Raw genomic sequence first — 23,540 nt, forward strand, 5'->3', positions numbered from 1 at the left:
ACATATATCATATGTTAGAAAATAATTTTATTTTCTTAATTTTATTTTTTATTTTCTACTTTTTTGGTACCAGGGATTGAATTCAAGGGCTCTTAATTACTGAACGATATCCCCAGCCTTTTTATTTTTTATTTTGAGACAGGGTATCACTAGGTTGCTTACAGCCTCACTAAGTTACTGAGGCTGGCTTTGAACCTGCTATCCTCCTTCTTCAGTCTCCTGGGAGTACAGGTGTGCATTACCACAGCCTGCTTCAAAAGAATTTTAGAAGTGTAGAACCCTTTACCCACAATTCCACAATATAGGAATTTCTCTTAAGAAAATCATCAAAGATGTTCATATAGGGCTGGGATGTGGCTCAGTGGCAAAGTGTTTGCCTTGCACATGTAAGGCACTGGGTTCGATCCTCAGCACCACATAAAAATAAATAAACAAAGTAAATATATTGTGTCCATCTATAACTAAAAAAAATTTAAATATGTTGATATAGATACAGATATCTACCCTGGTGTTTTTCCCTTCCCAATTATGTGAGATTTGAGTCCACAGCAGACCTCAGGGGAGGAGGGGAGAGGGTTGCAGTTGACAGTGGGAAAGTATCCACATAGTCAATTGAATTCAAAGCATTTATGGAACAAAACTGCCAATCTGGGTAATCCACAGCAAAACTGAATGGATTTCACCTGGATGGTTCAAATATCCAAATCTATTGTAGGCCAAAATGCCATCACCAAATCTACACACCAATTGTTACTACCCTTTCAGCAAAGAAATCAAAATCCAGCTCACCTTGTCCTTTTCCAAAGTATGCAGATTGAGAAAGATGAGTTTTTCTATCATTTCAACGTGGCCTCTCTCGGCTGCCAAAAGAAATGGTTTCCTTCCTCTCTGAAAATAAATCACAAACTCTAGCATTTATTACACACTTGACAACATTTTAAGGGTAACGAGGTGGTCAGCAAGGTCCTTCTGGCCATAGCATTTCAAACTAATTAGGGGAGGGAGTTGACAAGATTTCTGACCCCAAATCAGATTCAATTTTGGGCTGTCACTCAAAACATGGACTCAGTTTCATGGTAACAAAGAGAAGCACTGTTCAAAAGAGACCCTCCCAGGCTGAAAGTTTTCTCTGATATGCGGATGCTAATTCACATTGGGGATGGCTAGGGAAGAAAAGAGTTACTTTAGATTAGGTAGAAGGGACTGAAAGGAGGGGAGGGGTTTGGGGGTAGGAAGGATAGTAGAATGAATCAGACATTATTACCCTATGTACATATATAACTATATGACTAGTGGGATTCTACATCATGTATAACCAGAAGAATGAGAAAATACTCCATTATATATAATGTATCAAAATGCATTCTACTGTCATACATAACTAATTAAAACAAATTTTTAAAAATTTTAGAAATAAGAATAAGAGAATAAAATAAAAGAAGAAGAATAGACCCTCCCAAGCATCAGAGGAGATGCTTCCTCACAGCCAGAAGACAAGATTCCATTTTAAATATAGCAAAATGATAACGGTCACATGCCACATCAGGCCAGTCAATCAGAGTCATCCGTGGGTTTCTTTCTTTCTTTCTTTCTTTCTTTCTTTCTTTCTTTCTTTCTTTCTTTCTTTTTCTGGACACATATTATTTTTACTTTGGTGTCATCAGCTAAGCTATCAGTAACTAGCACAGTGCAAAGCAAACTGAAAAGTAGAAAGAGATTAAGAGCCCTGTTGATGGGGCTGGGGATGTGGCTCAAGCGGTAGCGCGCTTGCCTGTGCGTGTGGCCCAGGTTCGATCCTCAGCACCATATACAAACTAAGATGTTGTGTCTGCCGATAACTAAGAAAAATAAATAAATATTAAAATTCTCTCTCTCTTTAAAAAAAAAAAAAGGCCCTGATGATATCATTTGAGTTCCTGGATTCAGGTAGACTTGAGCCATTCATATGACTGCTTTGACTGAAACAATAAAGCCTTTTTTTTTTTCTCCTTAAAATAGTTTGGGTTGGGTTTCTGTCATGTCACTGAAGGGCTTCCTTAAAGCAACTTCCCTACGTCACAGAACTATGAGAGTAATTTAAATGTGCACCAGGGTATCATTTTAGGTTCATCTAAATACTTCAGACCCAAGCAATTATCAGGCCACATTTGGCAGCAAACTGCTCAGAAAATGTAGAACAGAAGCTGCAGCTTATTGATGTCAGCAGTGCCTCTTCATATCATGGTCCACACAGCTGTCCAGGAGTTATTGTCTTTGGCCCTTCAGGTGACAGCTTAGTTGCAAAGTGACTTAGTTGTAAAAGCCACATTGCATGGGTGTGGGAGCCACCTCAGCTTAGAAGGCCCACAGGAACAAATGTTTCTTATAACCATCCCTTGGGTGCACCTTCCAGGGTCCCCATAAGACATGTTGCTGGTTACAACAATCACTATATACAAGAAAAATCCACAGTCTGGCTTCCTCGGGTACTTAAAATTCATCTTTAGCTCCTCCCAGTCCAGATATAATGCACTAATTAGGAGTCCTTTTATCAGAAGCAATGTTGCTAAGTAAGGTAGTTAATCTTCTATCTTTACCTACTTTGCAAGGACACAAGCCAGAAAGTTAACCAAAGTTTAAATTTGCATGCAGCAGGTGAAGCGTTTTTGTTAGTTCTTTACTTACAGAGACCATAAACACTGTGAGCGTGCTGTGTGTGCCCTTTTTAGCATGTATGCCCTGCGTGGACATTTATTGCTTTTGCCCTTATTTCTTCTAGCAATAGCACTTTTGTTTTCCTCTGGAGAACTCCCCACAAAACACACACACACACACACACACACGCACACATGCGCCATTTGGTGCAATTAGTGCTGCCAACCACCAGGTCTTACCTGTCTGCCTCCTGTACCATGAGGTGATCACATAATCCATGTTGATCATGTATCCACAGTGATTGTTTCAGTATGAAGCATATGATTCAAACAGGGCCAAACAATTATTTCTGAGATTTGTGTGTCAACATTTGATGAGAGAGGATTTTTCTTTCTTACTGATAAAATCCACAAGGATATAAACCTGAGGCTGCTAATAGCCACCTTTCCCATTGTGTGAAGAGTATATCTATGAATAATGACAATACATAGCCAACCAAAGTCTAGGAGAGAAGAAAAACTGGATCCAGTCAAGCCTGAAACCATTCAGATACACCCTCAAACACTTTAGTTAGGAGTTAATAAATTACCTGTATTTCTTAATCTAGAATAAGATGGAGTTTTGTTGCTTGTAACAGAAAGGATTCTAATACATCTTTATTGGTTTGGGGATAAAATTAGTCTACTTTTCATTGCTATAATGAAATTCCAAACGCTGGATATGTTATAAAGAAAAGTTAATTTTGGTTCATGGTTCTAAAAGTGCAAGGTCTAGGGGCCTCATGTGGTAATGGCCTTCCTGCTGACAGAGTCCTGAGGCAGTGCATGGGGTCCTATGGCAAAAGATAGGAAATGTGTGTCTCCCTCTATGCAAAAAACCACGAGGACTCAATCATGGAGATTCCATGCAATGACCTTATCTAGTCTTAATAACTTCACAGAGGCTCCCCCCTCTAAACATCAGTTAGATTAAGTTTTCACCCTTTTAATACCATTAGCATTTTACTCTGAGGATCATATTCCTGAATGAGTTGGGGGGTTGGTAAATCATAACCCACTGGAAGGATCAGAGATCTGTTCAACTTTAAAATAACATTTCTCTTTTACCTTGGTTGCTACAAAGCTTTGTATCTTTACATAGCTAAATAGATAGTATCCACTCCCAAAGTCTAAGACATGGGAGGTTCTGAGAAGACTGCAGTTACTACAGATGAAGCATCTTCCTCTCCAAGAAAATAGCAATGACTTTGAACTTTTAGTGCCTTTTAAAAGTGTAATCATCAGGGGCTGGGGTTGTGGCTCAATGGTAGAGTGCACACCTAGTGTAGGTGAGGCACTGGGTTCAATCCTCAGCACCACACTGAAAAATAAATAAATAAAAATAAAGGCCTTGTGTCTACCTACAACTAAGAAAAAATTTTTAAATGTAATCATCAAGAAAAAAAATTGTAAAAACCAAAATATACAAAATAAGAATGTTTACTATCTTGTAAGTACATCAAAAGGTAACATAGCACTGGGGATATAGATCAGTTGGTAGAGTGCTTGCCTTGCATATACAAGGCTCTGGGTTCAATCCTCAGCACCAAAAAAAAAAAAAAAGTAGCATAAATTAAGATGAGGTGATAGTGAAATGATATAAATCTTTTCTCCCAACTAGTACATGTTATTAGGTAAAATAACAACAGGAATTTCAAAGACTTATGCATTTTTCCAAAAAAAAATAGTTTCTTCTTGTTAGGAAGAAATTGACACAGGCTATGCTGTATTGAAACATACCTCTGTCTTAGAACAAGTCACCTCAAGGTAACTCTGACTCAGCCTGACCTAAACCCCCATCAATACTCAGTTGTCAAGAAAAGAAATCCCAAACACTCCATCTTTATGAGAAAGGAAATTGTTATCTAGGACTGAAAACACCTTAAAGGCCCTTCCCTAATCCCCCCTTCATCACTTTCCTATGTACACAGGCTGTAAATGGGGTCTCAGTCTCCACTCCACCCTGTGTAGCTGCTGAGCCACCTCTCCTCTCTCTCTATTTCCTTCTTTCAGTTCTTAAACATTTTGTTTGAGTAGGGCTGTCTCCTAGGACTTCCTTCATTTGGAAGGCAGACTCTTCAACCAGGAAGATAACAGAGTGGGATGGAGGCTCAGGCTTCAGGCTGTAACAGTGGTTCACTTGATGCTTTGAATATAACCCTTGCTGCACTGGCACTGCAACTGATTTTGAAAAAGGACATGTTTCTCTCTTCTTCTTTCTCTGATCCTCCCTAATCTCAGGGGAAACAGAATTACCTTTCTTCTCCATTTTAGGCAGATTTATCTGTCCTTCAGTAGACATCAACATAGGAATGAAGTAATCCAGATTTGGAGGATGGTACCAGAAGATCTCAGAAGTGACTATACCCAAATTAACAAGTGAATTACAACTCCAACAGAGAACACACGGAATGTAGCCTTTGAGCCACTTCTTTAATAGCTCCCTATTCCAGAGGCAGAATCACAGCCTCTGGGACAGGAATCCCCTGTGTTTCTCCTTTGCTAGCAAAACAATAAAGCTTCTTTTTCCTTTTCCTCAAAGCTATGCATGTCCTCATTATTGGATTGTCATCGGGGACAGGACCAAGCTTTCAGCAACAAGGCCTGGGACAGATCACCATGCCTCCCTGGCTCAGGATCCTGATTCCATTTCCCAATTAAAATAAGGAGGATCCAGGATTCTTATTCCTGTTTTCATTAACTCAATGTGTATTTAATGTTTTAAATCATTGCACTTAATTTTTTTTTTTGCTTGTGAACAAATCTTAGGGGCTGAAATTATTTAATAAAAAAATTTTAGCTCTAAATTTAGGGCCAGGGTTATCTAATTCAGCAAAAAATTGCAAACAGACACCAAAGTCCCACCGATATTGTTTATCATAGGCATCCTTGAGATGTCACCCAGGGAAACCCAGCACAATAGTTCCACAATTTCTCCTGTACACATCCACTTCCCATAACATTTTTTATTACTTGGGATGATGAATTTAAAACAACCCCAGCATAAGTAGAAACCTGAATAACTAAAGATTTCAGTGGGGAAAGAATATGTGGAACGAGGTCAAAAGTACTGAGAGCTACAATCAACCTGAAGCTGTGGCACTGATGTGGGCATGGAATATGACACAGGATGATTCTCCATACACACCACAGATTATATGTTTAGCTAACTGTTACCTCCGGTCTATATAGTTGGGCCTTTGTATCTGTGGGTTTCATATCTGTGTATTCAACCACTTGCATATCCAATGTATTTGGGGAAAAAAGTGTCTGCATTGACTATGTACAGATATTTTTGCTTGTCATCATTCACTAAACAAATATAGTATGACAACTACATAGCATTTATGCTCTATCAGGTATTATAAATAATCCAGAGATGATTTAAAGTATCCAGGAGAATATATGTAAGTTGTATGTAAATCCTATACCATTTTATATAAGAATTTGAGCAGCTGTAGATTTTGGCATCCAAGAGGGTCCTGGAAGCAATCCCCTGTGGATACTGAGGAATGAGAACATGAATGTCTTCTCAAATTCCCTGTATTCACTTTTCCCACCCCATCAAAACAAGAAACTTGCTTGCATTTGCCTTCCAATGACTTCCAATTCAGTCTCCTTGAGACCACTAGGTGAAAAAGAAAAAATAAATAAATAAAGAGAAAAAAAAAGATAAAGCCCACTGGATATTCCCTTTCATCTGTAGTTGGAACCAACACAACTGTGACAGTAGTCCACTTTATGCTTTAAATATAACCATTGCTACTTTGCAATTTATTTTGAAAATGAACATGTTTCTTTCTCTTCTTTCCCTAATCTCAGGAGAAGAAATTACCTTTCTTTCCCATCCTAGACAGAGTTTATCTGTCCTTGAGTACAAACCCACCATAGGAACGAAGTAATCCAGACTTTGGGGAAGATCTCAGAAAGATCTTTCCAGAAGATCTCAGAAAGGACTATCTCCTAAATAAATAAGTGAATGACAACACCAACAGAGAACTTATGGAATGGAGCCTTTGAGTCACTCTTTAAAAGCCCCCTGTTCCTGCTGATGAATAACAGCTTTGGGGACAGGAGTCCCCAGTGTTTCTCCTTTGTTAGCAAAGCAATAAACCTTCTTTTTCCTTTTTCTCAAAACCATGTATTCATTATTGGATTGGCATCGGGGACACAGACTGAGCTTTCAGCAACAAACATTGTAGCACCAAATTCTTGTAAATGCCCAACCAATATATGAATGGCTGGTGAGGCCTTCCTTTCTATTTCCCTCCCTCCTCAAAATTTTCATCTGAGTATTTGGTTTTGATCACCAGATGGAAGTTCGCAAGTAGATTCAAAATATCTAGACTACTTTACCTATAGCTTCTGGCTCCTCTAATCTCTTCTTGCCTGCTAAGGGATTCCCAGGGCTATGGAACTTGGAGAAACCTCAAAATATTTCCCAATGCCCTGCATGCCCCCAGCTCCACCCAAAGTCTCTTGTGCCCAGTGAAGTCCGTTCTCTTTTAAAAGCCTCCTCCCAGTAAAGTTTTCCTTGTTAGAATCTGGAGTTCCCTCTTTATCTTAGAGGATTTTTACTAACTCTGGCAAGTAAATAGGCTCTCCATACTTGCTGTTGATAAGAATCAAGACGAGAGTAGTGCTATGAAGATACAGTTGTCTTTTCTATCAAATCTATTTTGATGAATAGTCTGACAGACTGAACAGAGGCCCCCTTGAAATTGTCCTTTTCCCCCTCCCCCGCCTTTTTGCCCTCATACCCCTCTCTAAACCTTTGGCTGACGAGAAGCCCAGCTAGATGTTAACTGCTAAACCTTTGCTTATATTCACAGAACCAAGATGATCTTTGCAACACAAGTCCTTAGTAACTAACTGCAGGGGCTGAAATCCATTGTGATGTCCTAAAGAAGACACTGGCCCTCACTGAGGAGCGTCAGACTTCACCAGCCTGAAGCCTCACTACCTTCTCAACTCCCCACACACAAAAAAAACCTATGCAGCCCTGAGCTCAGGAAGATAGAGCCTTGAGGAGCTATCCCTTCTACTTTCTTCAGGGCTGGCTTGGAATAAACCCCATTCCTTCCTACCAACACTCATCTCCCTAACATTAGTACTTCAGCGTCAGGCAAACCAGACATCTGACTCCAGTAACATGACCATGAGTTCCTGAGTCCAGCTCCAAATTGGCTTCTTTTTCCATTTTATTATTGTGTTAAAATATTCATAACATAAAATTTACCACTTTGACCATTATTAAGTATATAGTATATAGTTCAGTGGTATAAGGGGTATTAGTTATATTCAAATGACTGTATAACTATCATAACCATCTAGCTGCATAATCCTTTCATCTTGCACAAGTAAAATTCTGTACCCATTAAGCAATTTATTAGATAATAAATCTCCACACACACCCTCAGTCCTTAGCAACCATGATTCCAACTGACTTTTGTCAACATATTTGACCTCACTCATATATCTTAGTAAAAAGAGGAGATTTTGTTGTCATTTCCATTGATAGATCTTTTAAATAATTTTCATGTAAGACTAAAATTGGACTCAGAGAGTCTTCTTTCCCTACATGACCCAGTGGTCTTATCATTCACTCATTCTTGTATGTCTCTGAACCCATCTTAAGATATTTTAATAGAATGTGGCTCTGCACAGTCTCTGCCAGGAATCCTCAGTGTTTTCTTCAACAAAGCAGAAGGAAGAAGCATGAGACAGGATAAGCCCCAAACCAGCTGAAATGATAATGGACAGGAAGCAGCTGACCAACTGAAGCTCAAGAAATAGAAAAGCTCCCAGTAAACCTGTTTGGCCTTTGAATTCAACAGCCTGCCAGATCTTTCCCACACACTGCTGTCTCCCATGGGAGTCAGAGTTCACTGAAAGGGGAAAGAGAAAAAAATTATGTGTATCATACATAACCAGCCCTCAAAAAATATCTGCTGAATTGAACTGAATGGAATTCATTCATAGGCTGCATCCCTGCTGAATTAGTCAGCTTTCCATCTCTATGACAAGATGCCTGAGAAAAACAATTTAAGAAAGAAAAGACTTATTTTGGATCACAATATTGTAAGGTCAGGCAACAGCAGCAACCAAAAAGGAGGCAGATTTAAAAGGCTGCTGAATGAGGCTTTATTGAGATTCCACTCCTGGAAAAGCAGATAGGAAGAGGGTCTGAGGAGAAACCGCATGGGGGCTCGACAGGACTGGAATTTTTATGGAGCTTACAGCAGGAAGGAAGGGCTTGGGACAGGAAAAAGGAGTTTTAGAGTTCCTTGTCCCACTGGAGTTGGTTGGGGAACTGGCTGAGATCCAGGAGACCCTGTGGATTGATAGGTAGTTCCGTTGGTGCCTGATTGATGTTTCTTTCGCGCTCAAAGGCTGCTTGGTGCTTTGTTTCTAAGTCACTGCCATCCACCTGACAAGTATTATTTATTTATTTATTACCAATATTATTTGGTACTGAGGATTCAACCCAGGGGCACTCTACCACTGAGCTACATCCACAGACTATTTTGAGACAGGGTCTTGCTGAGTTGCTGAGGGTCTCACTAAGTTTCTGCGGCTTGCCGTCCTTCTGCCTCCACCTCCTGAGTCACTGGGATTTCAGGCATGCACCACCATGCATGGCTTGGCTCACACCTGGCTTCATTGTTATGGGCATCATTCTGGAAAGGCAGAAAGAACATCATGGTGGAAAGGCATGGTGAAGCAAGCTGCCCACCTCATGGCAGTCAAGAAGCAATGATGATCAAGAGAGGAAGGGTGGGGAGAGAAAGGGTTCAGGAACAAGATATGCCCTTCAAAGGCATGACCCTAGTGACATACTTCCTCCAAACAGGTTCCACACCCTAAAGTTTCTCCCGCCTCCCAATGGCCTATTAAAGTATGAATCCATCACAACCTCCATTGAAGAGTTTAGTGCTCTCATGGTCTAATCACCTTCCAAACGCCACACCTCGAAACATGAACTTCAGTACATGAACTTTTAGGGGGATGTTTCAGATCCAAACCATACTACCTACTCAGCACGGATCAAAATGCAAAGATCATCTTCCTCACACCAACACTAAGTGGTGTTTGACGATGATATAGTGAGCACTTACCTTAAACCTAGCTCTTTGCTAAGCATTTTATAGTCAATACCTCATTTAAGCATCCCAACAGTAACAGCTCCAACATTGCTACATAGGAATGGCTTAGAAGTGATGTCTAACTGGAAGGGGCACTGGATCATCATAAAGTTAACTTACACCGGGCATGGTACCGCACACCTGTAATCTCAGCGGCTTGGGAGGCTAAGGCGGAAGGATCGCAAACTCAAAGCCAGCCTCAGCAATGGCAAGGTGTGACCCTGTCTCTAAATAAATACAAAATCAGGCTGGGGATGTGGCTCAGTGGTTGAGTGCCCCTGAGTCCAAGCCCCGGTACTCCTCCTTCAGAAAAAGAAAAGCTAATTTACATAGGCACTTTTACATAAGATTGAGGAAGTATCAATCATTTACATCAAAGAATGGAGGCTTGCCAATAAAGTGTGTGGGGGGGCTTCTCTCACAGGGGATCTTGGTGCTACCATGAAGTAGATTTTATCATTCCCATTGTACAGATGGAGAAACCCAGGCTTTCAGCAGTTGGTAAACTTGCTTCAAGTCACATAGCTAATGTCATAGAACATCTGTCTATCTGCCTCTGTAAGTGGATAGTTGTTTGGTCATATGCAAAAGAAGTAAAAGAAATTTATAGATCTTATTTGAAAAAAAAATAGTTTTTGTTTTATTGTTGTTTCTAAGGTTGAAGTCAGAAGAAAACGTAATTTTTTTTTAATATAGGTGAAATGAAGTGAATAGTACTGACCAACTTCTAGCAAAATGTCATGAAGAATAATAGTCTTGTGGCATAGAGCAAAACAAGTCTCATTCATCAAGTACAGTCCACTGCTGAAAAATCAAGGGTATTCCTCTATTCAAAAGGCCTAGATGGGCACGGCAGCGCACGCCTGAATCCCAGCAGCTCAGGAGGCTGAGGCCGAAGGATCTCGAGTTCAAAGCCAGCCTAAAGCCAGCCTCAACAAAAGTGAGGCGCTAAGCAACTCAGTGACATCCTATCTCTAAATAAAATACAAAATAGGGCTGGAGATGTGGCTCAGTGGTCGAGTGCACCTGAGTTAAATCCCCAGTACCCCCTCAAAAAAAAAGAAAAGAAAAAGAATATAGACAAATACAGTAGAACTGAATTATATTCCATAACTGGTTACTTCATAGCTTTGGATCAAATACATTCTTAAAAGTTCATGCATTAAAGAATAAAATTTAGGCACACATTCTAATATTTAAAGGGGTAGACACTGTCCACATCCTGGACAAGATGAAAGAATAAAGAAGAAGGAATCCAGCTGCTTCCTCCATACTTCGAGTTTTCCCCACATGCAGAGGCCAGGGTCACTGCCAACAGCAGCACTTCCCTTCTGTGCTGTGGTCTGCCACAGTGATGGAGAAGCTGGTTACCAGGCCAGGGCTGTCTGTGCTTGCTATTTGGGCAGCTGCACCAGAGGAAGGAAGAAAGCTAGGTTCAGTGGGGGTTATGTGAAACCTGTTCCCCCCACTGCAAACACACCTCATCGGGCTGGTTCAGGTCCTTCAGGTGCAGGTCTTGAATAAGGTACTCCACAATGTGCATATTATTACTCTGAGCTGCAAAGTGAAGGGCATTCATTCCATCCTGAGGAGAGTGGGAGGGAAAAGATATGGCCTTGGAACTTCTCCCTCCTGCACAGGTGAGGTGAGAGCTCACATCCATGTGTGATCCACAGACCTACCTGGTTCTTAGCTCTCTGGTCTGCTCCAGCTCTAACCAGCATGAGCATGATCTCAAAGCTTCCAGTCCAGGCTGCAAGGTGAATTACAGTCAAGCCGTGCTTCCCCGAGAAGAGAGAAGAAAAGACTCTATCACATGAATGAGCCATAGCCTACAATCTCAGTCAATAAAGGACTAGTTAATACCAGATTATTGAATATTAAGAAATGGAAAATTTAATATACAAAAAAATTTCAATTTTATGTGAAAAGTGGGTATATTTAATAAGCGATAGGCACAAATGATTCTCTATCCAAAAGAAATATATAAAATTAAATGTTTTTTTTAAGAGAGAGAGAGAGAGAGAGAATTTAATATTTATTTATTTTTTTAGTTTTCGGCGGACACAACATCTTTGTTTGTATGTGGTGCTGAGGATCGAACCCAGGCCGCACGCATGCCAGGCGAGCGCACTACCGCTTGAGCCACATCCCCAGCCTCCCAAAATTAAATGTTATATTCACAAAAAATACATAAAAAAATAAATATATTAGGACAAAAGTTAAATTATAATATATACTCTCTTAACTCAGTTTTATAAAAAGGAAAAATAGAACATACATGAAGTCAATAAACAAATTACACTTAAGAATATATCCTTTATATATATTTTAGAATTAATTAGAAAAAATATAATTTTGTTCTAATATATTTATTTTTATGTATTTTTTGTGAATATAACATTTAATAAAGATAAATGGCAATTCTCTATTATATGAGGTACTCTCACAAATCAACAACGACAAAAAAGCCAGGTTTGGTGGTACAAGTTTATAATCCTTGCTACTTAGGAGGCTGAGGCAGGAGGATGGCAAGTTCAAGGCCAGCCTTGGAAACTTAGTGAGACCCTGTATAAAGGGCTGGGGATATAGCTCACTGGTAGAGCACACTTGAGTTCAATACCCAATACCACCAAATAATAATAACAAAATAAAACAACAAGAAAAAAAAAAACAGAAAAATGCACACAGGTGCTCTCTTGAGGTGTTAGAGGAAATAGATACCATTATTGTCTAACAATCTAGCACTATAAATTTAAAATGCAACCAGCAATCCTATTCTTGGGAAATTATACTATGAAAATAAAATTTCAGGACCTAATGTTAAATATATGAACATATTGTTAGCTCTGAAAATTGGAAACAAGGTACATGTTCATCAATAGGGGAATGTTAATAAATTATGAAATAGTTACATCATGCAACCATTAAAATAATGAATTAGCTCTATAACAATAGATTTCTATAAGCTTTGTTAAATATGGGAAAAAACATAAGACAAAATATAATCCCATTTTTTATAAATGATACAGTGAACAAAACCCCCATACGTGTAAGTGTATATCTATATCTATTTATAGGTGGGTTGGTAGCAGGTAGAGATATTGACATAGATATGATCACATGTGCATGGAGATAAGTACAGAAATGAACACACACCTATCTCAGAAACAAACAAATACCTAGTGATTGTTGAGTACAGGGGGATGGTACACAAAGATAAGAAAATTGAAAAAGACAAGTTATATAGGGTTCCCATTTATATAGAATCTATCTAAAAGGACTCTGTTTACACAAAATTATATAGATGTATGCATAGTATGTGTTTAGGCTGAAATAGAGATTTGGCTCAGGACTTACTGACCTGTCAGTTCTGGGCAATTGTATGTAAGTAATATACTGAATTAGGAGAAAGAAAAGTGTGGAAGGAAGCAGCCAGTTGTCAACATTGGCTATCTCAGGACAGTGGGCTTAGAGGCAAGTAAACTGAGAAAACCTCATCTGCACCTTCAGTGTCAGGTTACTAAGCAATAAACAATAGTCTTTATGATCAAGTGGAACTGACCCCAAACTCTGGTCACTTTCTACCACTTTCAAGTACTGTGATGTTAGTTAACTCAGTTAACTCTCAGCTTCACATTCCTTATCTTTTTTTTTTTAAGAGAGAGAGAGAGAGAGAGAGAGAGAGAATTTTTTAATATTTATTTTTTAGTTTTCAGCAGACACATCTTTATTTTTATGTGGTGTGAGGATCGAACCCAGTGCCAAGCGCATGCCAGGCGAGTGCGCTACCGCTTGAGTCACATCCCCAGCCCTCATGTTCCTTATCTTAAAGTTCATGCGTCTCCTTTTCTTTTTCCTTTATTCTCATCAAAATCTAAGCCATTACCTCTGCACAACTGCCTGCCAAAGGCAAGCCCTCTCCCTACATCTCATTTGTCCTCCAAATTGGTTGTGCTTGTAATCCAGGATACCCGTTTGTTAGATGCACACAGCAGGAGTAAATAAAAAAGGAATGAAGGTCTTCAGGGCACTCCCTATCATATCCTCTACTGAGGTCTTGAACATGCTAGACAAGTTCTACCACTGAGTTACATCTCCAATCCTTTTGCCGCAGTCTGGCTGGGCACAAAATAACCGAGCCGCCACACAGCTTTGTAGGTTCAAAACAGGAACTCCTTTATTCTCCGCAATAATCACATTCATGTATTCACTTATTCTCAGTAGAGCTCAAGTTGGGAGAGTGAAATAGCAAATCCCATATTATCGAGTTACAAATTTTAAATCAATGTTCCAGAGAATATTTTTAAGTGTCTCAAGACATTTTGCATAGTAATGACTGAGGGGTACTATGGGCACTTAGTACGTAGAGGCCACGGATGCTGCTAAACATCCTACAATGCACAAGAAAAACCTCACAACAAATAATTATCTGGCCCCAGATGTCAATAGTGCCACTGTTAACAAACCCCGCTCTAAATGTACATATGTTATTAAATTTTCATTTTAGCTGTCACACTACACAGTGAGTCGGTCCATTTAAATATTTAAAATTCCAGAGTTTTCTTCAAATTCTTCACAACTTCTTCACTCTTTTACAAGGAATATTGATATATGACCTCTAGGTAAGGTTCTTTAAAAAATGTATTCTAACCACAGTTCCACCTCTTGATTTAGGCTTCCCTACAAATCAGTGTTCCATATTCAGTACTTCCAAATTTGGTTTTACATACGGGCATAAAAGACCAGAAATATTTGGACAGGTGATAAACTATATTTTAATAGGAGCTCTATTTCTTCCCTAAGAGGTCATTCCTAATCTTGAACAGCCAACATTTAAAAATTCCAAGTGCTGATTATAAAATCTAAAAGCTGGGAATGGAATCTCTGAAACCACAAATTCTGAGTGGAGCCATTGTTCCTCTGAGGCAATGAATCACTACACAGAGATGTAAATTCCCACAGAAGAACTTTCCTAAAACAAAGTCTTCGGCTATGCAACTGGCATGCTTAAGAGTATGTGTCATGAATTATACTCACAGTTGCCTCACATGCTCTGGAAAATACAAAATGCCAGTCACTGACAAGTTATCTGCATTACCAGTCTGGTCATAGGTGAGGTTAGTAATTTCCTCTGGGGAACACTTAAACTTTAAGAGATTCCCAGAGAAGCAACTCAGAAAGCAGATGCTAGTCATCTTCTAAGCACCTTAGGCCTCCCTTTATCTGGTCTGTCGCTTCTCAAAACTTGGGGATGCTACCCACTTTGACTCTGGAGGTCCTCAGTGATGGGGTCATGCATTTGACCCTAAGCATGCAATACCTTGCATAGTACTCATATATTATAGTCTCTGTCCTTGCTCCCCAGATAGATAATAGGAGACTCAAAACCAGGACTATATCTCATACCAGATACAATCATCTGGGGATCTTTTTCCCCTCTTTTGGTATTGGGGATTGATCCCAGGGTGCCTTAGCACTGAGCCACATCTCCAGTTCTTTTTCAAATTTTTTACTTTGAGACAGGTTCTTTCTAAGTTTCTGAGAGTCTCACTAAATTGCTGAGGCTGGCCTTTGATTTGCAATCTTCCTGCCTCAGTCTCCTGAGTCAATGGGATTACAGACATCACCACTGCACCTGGCATTGGGTAATCTTTTTAAATTAGGGATTCGGATTCAGAAGATCTGGCTTGGGACCTGAAATTCCTCATTTCTAACATTCCCAGGTGGTGGCCATGCTTCTGGTTGAATCCCCAGTAACTGGCATTAAGACTTATGATAGACACTGAATATACATTGAAGGTTAAGGGTTTCAATTGTTAGTTGTTTGCAAATGGGTGTTGAAACTTTGAAGACAGATCAGCCAAATCAAATTGGGGGCTTATCACTCAGATAAGACAGTTGCCAGAAATGACAAAACCACGGTAGTACTTGCATTATGATGATAAATATTTTATCAGTTATGTACCAACATCTCTGTGAATGATAAAATTCATTACAAAAATCTTTGGTGAAATTTCTAAGGCTGGCACCAGAGATACATAAGGAATTTCCCATCTGATAGCATTTCAATTTACAAGGCAACATTGATAGAAGCTGATGTTAATTAGAGACGTGCTTCAGATATGGGGTAACACAAATATATGCTTAGAAAGCCTTGAAAAGAACAAGTTGGTAAAAACATCTCTCCATCATTTCAGGAATAATTTGCTTACACTCTGACATAAGCCAAACCTGAATTTAATACATTTGAAATTTGGTAATCCTCAGCTATGCTAGCTTGGAGAAAAGATGCATTCAATCCAGGCCATGGATTCACGGGTGTTTGTTGTATGATTTTGTCTACTTTAATATCAGGTTGAAGATTTTGGGTTATGGTTATGGTTAAAATAGAGCAAATGCACTCCACCCTGTCTCTCCTACCAAATGCAACTAAAGACTCTGAATAATATTCAGCTATCTGAAGACTCTGAAAAGTAAATGGTTGCAGGTAGCTTAGGAAAGGAAACCAGAACTCAAGAGTACAAAAAATCTTGTTGTGAGTTTCCTGATTTTTGTTTATCTTCTTCCATCCATATCTTCCAACTTGGATTTGAGGCAGCACCAACCATGAAACTATACAAGGACAGAAAGAGTTCCAAAAGAAGCCCTTCTTTCTAGTCTAAGGAGCGGAGGGAGCCTCTAATGAATAAAGAAGGTGGGGAAAATTCTTTGCTTCTTTGTACTTTTCTGGTCCTGCAAGCTCTGGGAGGCTGAGAAATGTGGGGGAGATGATCATGGAGAGGAAAAAGCTGATGAACTCTAGACAGGGCAAAGGGGTGGAATGGGAAGGGAGGGGGCATGGGAGTAAAAAAAAAATGGTGGAATGAGATGGACATCATTACCCTAAGTACATGTATAAAGACAAGAATGGTATGAATATACTTTGTATATAACCAGAGATGAAAAATTGTACTCTATATGTGTAATATGAATTGTAATGTATTCTGCTGTCATGTATAATAAATTAGAATAAAAATTTTTTAAAAAGAAAAAGAAAAGAAAAGAATCCTATGAGGTTGGGTATGCACTCCTGGGCTTGCTCCTGAACTGTACATGGATGAACTCTTAACATTAGACAAAGACTTAAAGAACTGATTTATGTGTTGACCACTGCCAGTATCAGACTGGTTCCTGGGACATATCTTAACAGAACTAAAAAGGTTTTTAAAAATGAAATGACTTTTAAAAAGTGATTGTTGATGTGCAAAAAGAAAGAAAAAAATCACAACCTATTTCTACCCTGAACTAAAATTAATTCAGAATGAACCATTGTCTTAGTCCGTTTTGTGTTGCTACAACAGAATATCACAGACTGGGTAATTATAATGAATAGAAATATATTTGACTCATGGTTCTGAAGGCTGGGAAGCCCAAGATGGATGGACCTATCTGGTGAGGGCCTACTAGCTACATCATAAAGTAGAAGAAGGCATTACATGAATGAGGGGAGGTGGGGAAGATGGTCCAAATTTGTTCTTTTATTCAGAATGCTCTCCTGAGATAACAGCATTAATTCATTCATGAGGGCAGAGCCCTATGCACTAATGAACTTCCAATAATGTTGCATTGGGGAATAGATTTCCAACATATAAACTTTGAAGGACACAGCAACTATAGATCTAAATGTAAAATATGAGGGCTGGGATTGTGAGCACTCGCCTAGCATGGGCGGGACCCGGGTTCGATTCTCAGCACCACATAAAAATAAAGGCATTGTGTTGTGTCCATCTACACCTAAAATAAATAAATAAATAAATAAAAATAAAATACAAGACTGTAAAATTTTTAGAAAAACATATGAGAAAATCTTAATAACCTTAACTTAGGCAAATCATCTTTACATATAACTCCAATATCAGGATTCATTTTTTAAAATAGGTACATTGTATTTCATCAAAATTAAAAAAAAAATTTGTTCTGGGAAAAACACTGAAAACACAAGCTATAGAGTGATAAGATAATGCAAATCACATACCTAACAAAGGATTGGTATGCTACAAGAAATATTTGTTCAGATTCATTTCATACAAGGCAAGAATGATCCATCCACAAACCCCACTGGACTCCCCAAGTTTGGTTGTCCTAGGTTAAATGGTTCACCTGTTTATAATACATATTTTTATAAAATTCCACAATAAGAAAACAATTTGATTTTTAGAAATGTTCAAAAGATCTGGCTGGAAATGTTGCTCAGTGGTAGTGCTTATTTGGCCCTGGGTCCCCACCCGCCAGCACCACAGGTGGAAGACAATCTGAACAGGCTTCCCCAAGGAAGATATGAAAATGGCAAATAACATATGAAAGATGCCACATACCATTAGCCACTAGAGAAATGCAAATTAAAACTGCAATGAGATGCCTACATAACTGTGAGAGTTGCTAAAAATTAAGGCGGGGGGATGGCAATTCCAATGAGGATGCAGAATAAGTGAAACTCTTCTGCCTGGCTGGTGAGAATGAAAATGGCACAGCCAACCTAATGAATAGGCTGGCAGCCCCTTGTTAAGTTATGCATATACATAGTACTTAGCCCAATAGTCTCACTCTTGGGTATTTATATTAGAGAAATGAAAACCTAGGCATAAACAAATTCTTATACATGAATACCTGTAGCAGCTTTAATTATAATAGCTAAAAACTAGAAATAACCCTAATGTCCTCCAAATGGTGAGTGGATAAACCTCTGCCATATCCGTAAACTGGAATAGTATTTAGCAATAAAAAGGAGGAGTTCTTGACACATGCAACAATATGAACGAACTTCAGTCATTTTACAGAATGAAAGAAGCTGGTTTAAAAGGTAATATACTATACGATATCATTTATGTGACATTCTCAAGGGCATATCCTTAAGAGTGGTTTGGCTACAAAGAGGCAGCATGAGGGAAATTTATGGATGTTGCAACTGTCTGAATTTTTTGTGGTGCTGGGGATTGAAGCCAGGGCCTTGTGCATGTTAATCACATTCTACCACTGAACTACATGCCCAGCCACTTTGACCTTCAGATTGATTGTGGTGGTTACATGAATCTGTACACGTATTAAAATTTATAGAACTATACACTAAAAAGAAAGCTAATTGTACAGCATGCTAATTTTAAAATTAAAGTAAAATAAAAATATTATATCAGATTTTCAATGACTGATCTATTACCAATGCATCATTTGCAGGTTAAGTAATACGCAAAATAATCAAATTACAATTTCTAGACTGAAGGACACATCTCTTAGTTACCATAGCCACTAATACAAGTAAACATATTCGCAAAGTCAGAGTGCTTTCAGTGGTAATTTTTAATTCTGATTTTCTTACATAGCAATCAACTTGCCCACCAATATCATAGCAATAAACTAGAGAGGGATGTGCCCCACTGGTGACACAAAGAGAAACTCCCATCATCATCAAGTCTACATCTTGTGTATGATGATTAACAAAAACCAACTAACTGGTACATCTGACTCCATTTATCTTCCAAACATTTACTAAGCACACATAAAGTCAATATGGGAAAATAAGTAAAGCCCACACACAGCCCCTGTGAGATATGAAGGTAAAGGCATGCTGAGCCTTACCCTCTAGGGAGTCCCAGACTAGAGAAGATAAAATAGCTCTGGGAGATTCTTCTGAACAGTTTAAATTTAAGAACCATGGTCCACGGAATTAATTAAGATTAAAGAATTTTCAAATAAGTCTATCATATTCTTCCATAATTAGAGATGCTAAACATAATATTGAGTCTCTATAGCTGATTTCCTTATGCCCTGATAAAGCATTAAATGAAGGTGAAAATCCTCAGGGTGGGTTTTGAAATCTAGGCAGACAAGTAGTTAAGCTGACTTGTAGCTAACAGCATGGTCTCTGAGATCAGACAAATTGGGTTTAAATCCTGCCTCCACTCCTTCTCAGGTATAATTTTGGGGGGCAAGATATTTAATCTGTGTCTCAGTTTCCTCACCTGTAAATTGAGTATTACAACACTTTTATCATAAGGTTCACTAGGAAGCAGCATTAAATACTAAAGTCCTACTACTTTGTGCCTGGTACATAGTATGTATTTAGTAAGTTTTATTTATCATCAGAGTCCAAAGGGTAAAATCTAGATTTATTTTCCTGGGGCCAGTTAGTTTCTGTCTTCCGAGTGCCAGATTATGCTCTAGACAATTATCATACTTGCAAATGCATGCTATTGGCCATAAAGTCAATATGGGAAAATAAGTAAAGCCCAAGTCCTTGAGGTAATGGTAAACAATTTAATCATCAAATACAAAGATCTCTTCAAAATGTGTTAATGGAAATATTTTGTGGGCATGAAAGATGATCAGATTGGAGTGATCAGATTCTCCTTATACACTGGTTATACTATAATTCATTCTGCCAATGGAAGATGAACTTACCTTATCAGCAATGTCAACCCTGGCCTTGTGATTCAGTAAGAAATCCACCGCAGATAAATGATTTCCCCCCACTGCAAAATGCAAGGCTGTGCGGTTCATCTGAGGAAACATAATTTGTGTTCTTGGTCATCTGATCATTATTTAACTTTTTTTCTGGATTCCTGTTTCTTGAATGGCTGTAATTTTCTGTTGAGTATTTGGATATTTAGCTCCACTTTTTGCTACAAAAGTTATAAGAACTGTGTTCAGAAAACTCCTGTTATCTATTATTAGATGATAGACAATTTGGCAATCCCCTGAAGGATACACCAATATAACAGATTGCATTTGAACAGTAAAAGTTGTATTTTTCCTTGTATGCAATCATTAATAATGAGATTTTTTTTCTGCTGAGAATATGTTAGTCAGATTTCCATCACTGCAACAAAATATCTGAGATAACTTATAAAAAGGAAAGATTTATTTTGGCTTATGGTTTCAACCCATGGCCACTTGGCTTCATTGTTTTTGGGTCCAATGGGAGGAAGAACATCATGGCAGGGAGTACATGGTGGAACAAAGGTACTCATTTGAAGATGGCCCAGAAGCAAAGATAGAGAGAAATGGCAAAACTGGCATACTCCCAGTGACTTAACTTCCTTCCAATAGGACACATCTCTTACCCTTCTTTTTCATTAGTGCATTGTGATTACACACAATAGTGGAATTTGTTGTTATATACTTGTATGTGCATACATTATAACAATATAATTTGGTCAATTTCATTCCCCTGTGCCTCCCCTCTTCCATCCCATGGACCCTTTCCTCTACACTACTGGTCTCCTATTTTCATGAGGTCTCTCCCCACCTTTTCTTTTTTCTATTTTTTCTTTTTGCCCTCGAGCTTCCACATATAAGCGAAAACATATGACCCTTGACATTCTAAGTTTGGTTTATTTTGTTTAACATAATGTTCTCAAGTTCCACCCATTTTCTTGCAAATGACATAATTTCATTCTCCTATACGGCTGAGTAAAACTAATGTTTACTGTAATCCCAGCGGCTTGGGAGGTTGAAGCAGAAGGCTCTTAAGTTCAAAGCCAGTCTCAGCAACTTAGTGAGGCGTTGAGCAACTTAGCAAAACCCCATCTCAAAATACAAAATAAAAAACAGGGCTGGAGATGTGGCTCAGTGGTTAAGCACGCTGGGGGTTCAATCCCTGGTTAAAAAAGAAAAGAAGGAAGAGGAGAAAGAGGGAGAGGAGAAGGAGGAAGAGGAGAAGGAGAAGGAAAACAAGGAGAAAAAGGAGAAGGATATGAGGTATCAGTACCCCGACAGGGCAGGTTCCTGTTCAGGACATGTGAGCCGCCTGGGAAATAAAAAGCCTGAAATGGTCTGTAAGAAATAAAGACAGAGCCAGAAATTAGATATAAAAAAGAAGAGTGTCTGATGGGTCTTCCAGTCCTGATGGGAGCTAGAACTGAACAAGGCCCTGATTCTTTATTTAAGGGGGAGTACATGAAAGGTAGGGAGAAGGTTTCAGAGGGAGGAGTCTTGGTTCAGTGCTTGCTGCTAGCCAGGGCAGGGGTATAGCAGTAAACAGATTGATTGGCATTTGGCAAGCCACACCCATCTCCAGGAGGCTCTGTGGCTTCAGCAAGTCATTCCCATCTCTGGGCCTATGCTAGAACTTGAGCGGTGCACTAGAACAGGGTGCCAACCTGAAGTAGGCATTCTCAAACCAGGGAGTTCCACCTGGGAGTTCCTACAAATTGGCTTCCCTGCCTAATAGCTTCAACATGGCTCAGTTCACACATGGCTCAGTTCACATATGGGTCATGAATGGCTTCCAGCAGTAGAAGGAGAAGAAAGGCCTGGACAAGTAAGGGCCTAGAAACTTATTCTTCATTGAGCTCCAATAATTGTCTTAAGCAATGGATACAGCCCCAAACCTGTTTGTTTTTGATATATATTGGATTGAGAGGCTGTCAAGAAATCTTCATAAAAGTAAGCTATAGGGAAACCATGCTTCTGACAGTGGACTTCTATCCCCAAACCTAGGCGCTTGAAGAACAAGCAAGGAAGAGCAGGTTTTCAGAAAAGGTCTCATTGCCCAATATGTCAATGCTCTATATTTCAAAAGCAGTATAATAAAAATCCACATACTCCTTTGGATTTTAAACTGGAAACCCAACCACAAAGGACCTTGCTGAAGAGAAACAACCCAGACTGTGTAACAAAAGATGTTCTGCCTTTGTAAAATGTGAGGTCAAAATGATCCACAGGGTACAGTCTAGGACCAAATCCAGGCCCATAACCCTGATAGTGGGTTCCACTGCCTACCCAAAGACTTTGCACAGATGTGCATAAAGACTCTGTGCATTCCTCCTCTCATAAGATCATAAAACATCGAGAGCCTTTTCTACTGCTTGATTTTACCTTTAGCTTAAATACTTTGGAATTCCCAACAAAGGAGAGCTCCCAAATCTCAGCCAGCCTAATCTTTTAAATTTTTATTATTATTTCATCTGACCTGTGTAAACCCAAGCCACCACTTAGAATAATCACTTGTCATATTTGTGACTTCTACTCACATTGTTCACAGCATTAATGTTAACCTTCTTTTCAAACAGCTTTTCCATAAGATCCAAATTATTGCTTTTAGCAGCATTCTGAAAGCTTCTCTCTTTTGGCAGTACTGAAAGAAAGCAAGCAAGCATGACCAAGGGAATTGAAGGAGGCCACAGAGAAATCACATGTCATGTGGCAAAGCTTATAACTCTAAACACTTGAAATAACAGCTTGAGTCTTTCACATTCTGCTTTTTAGGAAATGGAAACTTTATTTCAGTATTTTATGAAGTTGTAGTTTCAAGACTCCACCTTCTCCTCATACTGTGTTTTCACAGCCTTGTCATTGTTCCTGGCCTCAAAGAAAACATTATTCATGAGGACCACCCTGAAGTCAGTAATGTGATATGTGGCTTAGGAGCTCACAGGGTGGCCACAGACTTCCCATGGGACATCATTTGTAAAATGTTTGTAGAACATTAGATGGGGAGGAGTCCAAATGCTCTTATAGCTTACAAAGATAAAACTGTTGTCTGCAGAATTCTGTATAGATGCCTGATCTCAGGAACAAAACCTTAAAATGTAGCCCATTATATAAAGATACACAAAGGCTAGCATGAATGAATGCATTTTGTTCTCATTTATATGAAAGGACATAAAGTAGATTCACACCTATTGTAAACATTACATATCACATACATACACATTCAGATGGTAGGATTTATTAACTAGTACAG

At 38.9% G+C, this 23,540-nt stretch overlaps 1 protein-coding gene across 1 annotated transcript in view; it reads right to left on the reverse strand.

The window, feature by feature from the left end:
- Ankdd1b (ankyrin repeat and death domain containing 1B) overlaps positions 1-23,540 on the reverse strand; it is a 67,679-nt gene that overhangs the window by 34,135 nt on the left and 10,004 nt on the right. The window contains exons 2-6 of the mRNA XM_048800119.1: positions 22,828-22,931; positions 20,255-20,353; positions 11,500-11,598; positions 11,298-11,402; positions 790-888 (exon numbers count right to left, since the gene is read on the reverse strand). Coding sequence (XP_048656076.1) covers positions 790-888; positions 11,298-11,402; positions 11,500-11,598; positions 20,255-20,353; positions 22,828-22,931 — 506 coding nt within the window. The remainder of the gene's footprint in view (positions 1-789; positions 889-11,297; positions 11,403-11,499; positions 11,599-20,254; positions 20,354-22,827; positions 22,932-23,540) is intronic.

This window comes from Marmota marmota, unplaced genomic scaffold, assembly GCF_001458135.2.
Source record: "Marmota marmota marmota unplaced genomic scaffold, marMar, whole genome shotgun sequence".
NCBI classification, from domain to species: Eukaryota; Metazoa; Chordata; class Mammalia; order Rodentia; family Sciuridae; genus Marmota; species Marmota marmota.